Source organism: Bactrocera latifrons, unplaced genomic scaffold, assembly GCF_001853355.1.
Source record: "Bactrocera latifrons isolate USDA-ARS-PBARC rearing strain unplaced genomic scaffold, ASM185335v1 scaffold_593, whole genome shotgun sequence".
Classification (NCBI taxonomy): domain Eukaryota; kingdom Metazoa; phylum Arthropoda; class Insecta; order Diptera; family Tephritidae; genus Bactrocera; species Bactrocera latifrons.
Genome location: NW_017537260.1, coordinates 67,347 through 76,324, shown reverse-complemented (window position 1 = coordinate 76,324; position 8,978 = coordinate 67,347). Strand labels below are relative to the sequence as shown.

At 37.4% G+C, this 8,978-nt stretch overlaps 1 protein-coding gene across 1 annotated transcript in view; it reads left to right on the top strand.

Moving 5' to 3' along the window:
- LOC108974859 (probable DNA-directed RNA polymerase subunit delta) overlaps positions 1-8,713 on the top strand; it is a 13,221-nt gene extending 4,508 nt beyond the window's left edge. The window contains exon 2 of the mRNA XM_018942955.1: positions 8,493-8,713. Within this exon, the coding sequence (XP_018798500.1) occupies positions 8,493-8,713 (221 nt within the window). The remainder of the gene's footprint in view (positions 1-8,492) is intronic.
- Positions 8,714-8,978: the final 265 nt, after the last annotated feature.

The following is an 8,978-nucleotide window of genomic DNA, read 5'->3' as shown; positions in this document are numbered from 1 at the left end:
ATATATATATACATATGATCTCAAGTCTTAAGACTATTTAACTTAAGTGCAAATTAAGCAAAATCGAAAATTTTTGCTACATAAATTATAACAGGAAATATTTTTTGTTTGTTAAGTTATAGGCTTTAATGTGCAACTTAGCATGTGTCGTTACTTTTTTTTACCACTGGATTTATTACATTTTGTTATCAACTGTTAAATTGAAGTCTAAATAATAAAAAATTAAAATCATTTGTTAAAAAAAATTATTTTTGAGTTGTTTTTTGCTGTTCTAATATAGGTCTATGCTTTTTGCAGAAAAATCACGCCATACCGATAAATAACACATAACACCAATTTTCACTTTGAATTAGAAAAATAGCTTTATAAATAATAACTTAAACTTATAAACAATAAACAAAAATTGTTTTATTAGTTTTACATAACGGAACTTGGAAAATATAAGACATAGAAATTGTGTCTGGTAGTCTACCACGTCATTACAATTGTTAGAACTATATCACGTCAGTCGCAGAGGGTTAAGTACTGCCACTTTTTCACCTTCAACCAATTTGAGGTTAAGCAGCCTCTTATACAATGACACTTTTCTACACTTTAATAAGCCTTCCCATGCATCTGCTGCCGTTTTATAGTGCTTCAAATAATTCAATTGTGAGGGTTTTACACTGAGTGTAATCATCGCAAGTGCCTTCTCATCCTACGCCGTCCACTTCGCCACAGCCTCACCATCGGTGCATGCTTCTGAATTTGGGGAATTGCCCGATGCAAGTTTACATAGATCTGCATGTACCAATACACTTCACATTTGGATACTCCAAGAATCAAAATTATTCTCATCCAATTTCTCTTTTTGGTAAATAGCACTCTTCTTGCTAATTTATAACTGTACTTTGTTCACCGTTACTTATAGCGAAGCCTGGGCCCATAACCTGTAGGATTTAAATGAAACGCGCAGCCGCAGTATTCGTCTTAACGATTGAACAGTTTATTGACAAGTAAAAAAATGGAATCGGAAACAATATATTGCATATAATTATGCACAACTTCGAAATTGAACATATGCCATGTCATTAGCAGGGTTGCGTTTTCAAGTAACATTTCAACAACATATAACATTATTGTAATATGTCATAATATGTTGTTTAGGATATTATGATAGTATGTCATATATGTACATATACATACATATATATACACACATATATAGCATATTTGCATACTCAATTTTATATTTATAATATATTATCAAACATATGAAATATTTAAAAAGTAGCTCTTATTTGTATATTAACTACAAATATTACTTTGAAAATAGCATAATTTAATGATGAAGTTATCAATTTTGMATGCATTCACAAAAACTCGCAAAATGATATTCAATATCAATTAATATGATTGTAATAGCAATATATAAAATATAAAGCACAATTATTACTTAATATATTTAATATAAATTTGTGAAAAGAGTTTCTTGACACTAACAAAATTGAATAATATTTGCTTTTGTTGTTTTTTGTTTGCTTTTTCCATTGAATTTCTCGTTTTTTTTTTGTACCAATTCAATGTAAATAAAAAAATAAGTTAAACTAAAGTAAAAAGCAATATATTTTGCTACTGAAATTGAAAAAGTGTGTTTATTTTCCATGTGTAAACTCATTCTTGACATACTGTATGTATGTATGTATATTCACATGTATCATAAGCAACTAGCGGCTCACATCCAAAGTCGGGCAAAAGTATGCAATTGGTTGAAGTGATATTTTTTTAAAGAAATGTAAACTGTTTTAAAAACACAAGAAATGGTTTTAAAAGCTTGTTTATTCAGCAATATTTTACAGCTAGTACTAGTTCTATTTTATTAACATAACGACGCTCAAAAACAAAAATGTAAAAATTCATTAAAAATATGGCCACATTGTAAGTCGGGCAACACACTTCCTTTTGGCTTGTGTTCGTAATAAGTGCGATGTTTAGTATTTTGTTGCTTATCCATTTTACTTTTCCACTTCTTGGAGTATATAAGGAATACTTTCAACCAGTTTACCACAAACATCTGGAGTTATTTTCGTCCATTCCTTTTGGAGCACAGCTTTAAGTTGATCCCTGTTGGTGCACCTCTTATTTTGAACCCTACGACCTAGCTCATCCCACAAATGCTCTATCACATTAAGGGCGTGGCTTTGCGCTGGAGTTTTTACGACCTTGGGGCAATACCCAACATACGCGCACTTTCCTTCACATTTGCCTTCAATATATTCAAATAAATATTTTAATCCATTATTCCTTCAATAAAATGGAGTTTGCCCACGCCCCAGGCCGCCATTCATCCCCAGACCATTGCGGAACCTTTTCCGTGCTTAACGGTCTTTTTCGCATAATCTCCAAATGAGAAGTCTTTCATTTTGTATTCGCGCGCAAAATCAAGCCGATCTTTTTTATTTTCCTACAGTTTCCTTTCTCTTCTTTCTCTTACAGAGAAACGGATCCTTTTGAATTTCTTTTAAAATGTACTTTTCATCTCTCGAACTTAACTTTCTTTTAGCTGCTTTTCTTTACTTACTTATGATATCATGTACAGTCGACTTATTTTTATTTACTAAAACCCCAATTTCTCGTTCAGTTTTACCTTTTGAATGGTGATAAATGAACAATTTTTGCTCTTCGATCGATGACTGCTTTATTTTACGTGACATTTCAAAAACCAGGAGAACGAATGTTGTGAAATGTTACTTTCTTCAAACCTTGATTTCAACTAAAATTTGCTCAATTTAAAAATCATATTTTTTCTGTACCTAACGGTAAATATTTAACTCCGTTTCGCGCAGGTGTTTTGCCCGACTTTCAATGTGATCACATTATAGAGCATGTTTTTTTTTTTTTGTTTGCAGTACCGTTATACTAATGTGTATGGTTTTAATTGTTGCAAGTACTTATTGCGTTATAAGTAAGTAATTGTAGTGGGAAAAAAGCTAAGAAAAAAAAGGGTTTTAAATATTTAAAAAACCAACACAGATATGTTGATTGCTTGCCCGACTCACGATGTGAGCCACTATATGTGTTTATTCTCGCTTTCCCGAATTCAAATCATACAATATTATCACTTATGAGTAATAAAAAGTGCGCGCTGCTCATATGTACATAAATATCTATTGGGCGACCAGGCACAAATCAAAACATTGGAGCAAGAAACCACAGTGGATTTGAGGGACCTGGACGATATCACTACAAAAGAAGACATAGTGAAGCAATCCGATCAGAAGATAAAGAACTTGGGCTCATTAATGTATCAGCAATAAAAACCATCAGAGCGGCCTACGCGGGCACCCAGATAGCCGTGATAAGTCTTCCTACGCAAGAAGCGAAAAATTTGCTACAGGCCCAGAAGATCAAGATCGGCTGAACAATATGCAGGATAAGGGAGAAAGCTCAATTGAAAAAGTGCTTTAGGGGTCTCGAATATGGACATGTGGCGAAGGCGTGCGGCAACTTGGAAGACAGGAGCAAGTGCTGTATTAAGTGCGGAGAAGAGGGTCACTTTGCGAAATCCTGTACTAATAAACCCTTTTGCATTGCGTGAAAAAAGAGTTGGAAAGCGAACACCGAACACCAAAAAGGGAGCCGAAAATGTCACATTTACATAGCTGCGTGTAGTAAAAACCTAAGGTGAAGATCCTGCAAATAAACCTGAACCACTGTGAGGCGGCTCAGGGGCTATTAACGCAAACGGTGTATGAATATAGTATTGACGTAGCAATAATTTGTGAACAATACAAAAATAAAACGACTGACAAGTGGATCTCAGATACCAAAAAAAGGTAGCAATATGGGCTTGTGGAGACAAACCGTTTCAACACAAACCAGTAACTGAAAGGGCTTATTACGCAAAAGCAAAAATGCATGGCATAAACTTCTACAACTGTTACATACCGCCGAGTATCCCACTCGACGATTATGAAAAAATACTGGACGCACTTGTGGAAGACGCAATGACAACTACACCAAACATAATTGCGGGGGACTTCAATGCCTGGGCGATAGAATGGGAAGCAAAGAAACTAACCCGAGAGGAAGGGCACTGCTTAAAGCCTTTGCGGTGCTAGACGCTGTCCTGCTGAATACCGGGACAAAGAACACCTTTGAAAATAATGGAGGTGGATCCATTATTGACATATCCTTTGCTAGCAGAACCCTAATTCGATCAACTGACTGGCGGGTAAGCGACATATATACCCAGAGCGATCACCTGGCTATATTAATAAATATAAGGAAACACACGCAAGGACTAAGTATAACCCCTTTTCTCCAAAGAGTGCAGTCCAAAGGGTGGAGAATCGAAACACTTGACGAGGAACTTTTCCAATTTATGCTGGACGATACACTGAAGGAAGATACATATATCCAAAGCCTGCGATGCGGCTATGTTCAGAAAGAAGCAAACAGCCCATAGAAAGCGGGTATACTGGTGGAACAATGAAATCGCTTTACTGAGAAGCGAGTGCCACAAAGAGAGGCGCCGATTTCAACCTTGCATAGGCAACAGCGACTTTATGAGGCTGAGAGAAATTTTCAAAGGAAAGCGCAGGGTTCTCAAAAAATCAGTAAAGGCTAGCAAAACTTCTTGCTTCAAGATTTTATGCGAAAAAGTAGATGAAAACCCATGGGGAGAGTCATATAAGATAGTAATGGGAAGGATAGGAGGAGGCAAGGGGCAAGCATCGACCTGCCCCTCTTTGCTAAGACATGTGGTAGAAACGCTATTTCCTAAGCAAAACAAAAGAAGGTGGAAGATTACTTCTCGAAAAAGCGAAAAAAATACCAACTTACTTGTTGAGCATCATACAGAGTTATTTGTCCGAAAGGCACAGACGAAGGTCCAAAAGAGTATACGGTAGCTGGTGGTGTGCCACACTTCCGTACTGGGTCCACTCTTATGGAATGTGCTGTATGATGGAATATTACGCCTGCCGCTGCCTAAAGAAGTACAGATCATCGGATACGCYGATGATATAGCGGTAACCATAGTGGCCAAAGAACTCCACCAAATTCAGAGGATATGTAGTGAGACAGTACCAAAAATAAAACTCTGGCTAAATAACTCAAAACTACAACTCCCGGAACAAAAAACCGAAGCAGTGCTAATTACAAGCAGAAAAAAACTAGAGAATATCTCCCTCAACATTGACGGACATATCATTACAACGCAATCAGCACTAAAGTACCTTGGTGTAATGATCGACGCGAGACTGAGCTCCAAATCTCACATTGAGAAATTCTGCAAAAAAGCTGCCCATGTAAATGCAGCCCTAACCAGAATTATGGCCAACATAGGAGGTCCAAARCAAAGCAGCAGAGCACTTTTGGCCAAGGTTAGCCAGTCAATTGTAATGTACGCCGTACCTGTATGTGGACCAGCGCTCATGCAAAAAACATATGCAAGAATGTCAGAATCAGTGTTCTGGCTAAGCATTCCGCACAGTATATCATGAAGCCGCTAGCATTATATCTGGGTAATGCCGCCAGACATAATGGCTCGAGAACTGAGGCGGATATATGACAAAAGCAAAACCATAAGCAGAAAGTTGACAATGGAAGAGCGAAAATTGGAAAGACAAGAAAGCATGGAGGAATGGCAGAACCATTGAGACACAACAACGAAGGGAAAATGGACGCACAGTCTAATCGGGAAAGTACAAGAATTTGTAGAACGAAAGCATAGCGAGACAAACTTTTACATGACGCAGTTTCTGAAAAGACACGGATGTGTCAGAGAGTAACTGCATAGGTATGGTCATGACGATGGCGTTACTTGCTCCTTCTGTGGTAACAGTAGTGAAAATGCGGAGCATATATATTTCTACTGTCCAAGATTTACGCCAAAGCACCAGGCCCTGGAGATAGAAGTAGCAGGCCGGGTAACCCCTGAAAACATAGTGAATCATATGTTGGAAGGGACGACAGTTCTGATACTGCAAGAGCTGAGAAGAGCCGACCACCAAAGAAGTAGTGAAACTAGGCCACAAAGAGCTAAATACGTGAGCCAATAGGCTAAGATGGCCCTGCGATGTAATGCCTAGCGGCGGTCGCGCAGGGCCGTTCCATAAAGCTACAGATTACGGAGTTAAGGGTTTAGTACGTAGGCGTACTGTTCCGCAAGTCTAATAGAGTAAGATATTACTTATTAGGCGTGGTCCCGAATGAGGTGCACCTTTAGCAAGCAGTACGAATCGTGCATACTGCATACCACTAAGTATCAGTATTTATGAAAGATTCCCCCTTCGAAAGCAAAAAAAAAAAATAAATAAATAAATATGTGCGTATGACATTCCCACACCATTAATGCATATACAACATACATACTTGTATACATATACGTACACATGTAAATATGTCACCCCCAAAAACTACAAACCTTGCTTTACAAAAACAACAATCGTTTGAAATAGCATCATACATACTTATATGCGTTCACATGTAGATATGTCACCCGCAAAAATTACAAATGTCGTTCTTAAAAAGAAAAAGTGAAGCCATTTTACGCAAGTTAAATTCAACACCACTTGGTATGGAAGAACTTAATTTCATGGATCATGCAGAGCTGTCAGTCAGATCAGAACAGCTCGATCGTATTCAACATCAATTCGAACTAACGCAGTCACAGTTGGAGGAAGACGACCCTGATGAGCCAGAGAAACTAAGAACATAGAGAAGGTGCAAATTGAATTCTGTATGATGTTCGATTGCACGGCTAATAGAACTTATAAGTTTGGAGTACGGAATTCACCATTCTCGCTGCTATTTAGCAGAAATGAGCACGTTCTCTGGCAGAAATATACAGGGTGGCTGATGAAAGCCGCTACCAAAAAAAAGTTACATAAGTTACATAACTTTTTTTCTATCTAATGAATCTGGTAAATTTTTTTTTATTTTGCAGATTGACTTTACATTTAACAAAAATGGATAACTGGGACACTGAGACAGGAATTTGGATTGTTCGGAGCTATCACGCACTGGAGTCCTCCGAGCAGATGGACCATAATGAGACTTGTAAACAATGTTGCCGAGCATGGGACAGTCAACAGAAGACCTTACCATCGAAACCCTTCAGTTCGAATGGAGGAAACAATCGCTGCTGTAGCTGCTTCGACAAAAAGCTTATCTGCTTAAATGGGTGTAAGCACACAGTCATTACAGTCAATTATGCACAAAGATTTGGACTTATTCCCATATAAAATTCAAATGGCTAACAAACTGAACGCTGCAGACTTGCCGATTCGCTTGGAATTTTGCCAGAAGATGCTTCAAATGGTTGAAGAGAATGGAAACATGTTGAACTGTCTTTTCATGTCTGACGAGGCCCATTTCGATTTAAACGGCAACATAAACAAACAAAATTGTGGGATATGAAGTGCTTCCAACCCACAGATACTCCATGAGATGGAAGTGCATAAACTCCACATCCCGTTGGCTACCCATTTCGCCTGACCTTACTGCACCTGATCTTTTCTTGTGCGGTTATTGCAAACAGGAAGTCTACAAAGCAAAACCGAAAAATTTCAATGAACTAAGGCACTCCATTTGAGAACAATTGCGGCTATTCCTGTCTCAACTCTCCAAGCAGTAATGAACAACTTTTTGGTAAGATGCCGCACATGCATCAACGAGCAGGGGGGCATTTAATTTCCATTATTTTTTAAAACTATTTGAGCTATATTTAATAAAATTTAATGAGCTTTAACATGAATAAAAGAAAAATGAATTTCATACACTGAGAAAAAAAAATCAAATTTGAGTTTCTTAATTGAGCAAAATTCATCAGCCACCCTGTATAATAGAAGAGTTTGCTCAACAGAAATCCCGAAAGAAATCACTATCTTAATATCGTAATCACACACACTCACGTACACCTACATTCATCATCATTAATGTGGGAATGAAACGATATGGCAGCACAGAAAACGCAGAAGAGGAAGAGGAGGAGTATCCGCAAGACGAGTAAGAAGTTACGACGTAGCAAGATAGAGCTGAATTAAATTTAACATAAATAATTTTCCTTTGTATTCTTAAAATCAACAGTTTTGTTCAAGAAACCACATTATTCATTTGTTAAATATAATTAATCTTGCCTACATAACTGATCTTGCCCACTAATTTGGGGGCTCAACCTAAAAGTAATTGTGTAATTGAATATTTCAAAATGGCGAACATACAAAGCTTTGGTAATGTACATGAAAATATATGACGAATGCGAAAAGAAACTATTAGCGCATTGCGTAGATTTATTTTCGAAGACGAAGGTGATAGGCGAAATAGACAGAGACTGCGTGAATTTGAGGGTTTCAATAACGATGAGCACGACGACGAGTATGCGCAAAAGGCCGCATACATTGCATTAAATTTATCTGTAGCAGAATTAATTTCCACTTTCAACTTACAACAACTGAGCTGCAAACAGGAAAATGTACAGTTGCATATCTTTCGAAATCTACAAAAAGGAAATCTGCTTGGTTCCAACGATAACGACGAAGACGATAATGATGACGATGAGGATGACGACGAAGAAAATTACGACGATTGCGAAAGCGGTGAGGTTGCAACAGACAACGTAAACGGCAGAAACTGCGGCGAATTGGCGGACAAGTGTACTAACCAGCCCAATCCACTTAGAAAAACAACCAACAGTCATGAAAGAGAAAACGATGATTGCTTTGTATAATTTTTAAGCAACGACTATGTAACCGAAAAAGAAAACACAATAACATCGAGAAGCAGAAGACCACAACCACCACAATTGTCCAGATTTGCGATTAATTTTCGCGATGTAGAAGAGACAATAGACATTACGATGGAACAGACAATATACCAGTTGAAGTTTGGGTAAACAAATTCGAGGAAACAGCAGTTGTTATGGGATGGGATGATTTTCAAAAATATGTAACGGGTGATTTTTTAAGAGCTTGATAACTTTTTAAAAAAAAAAA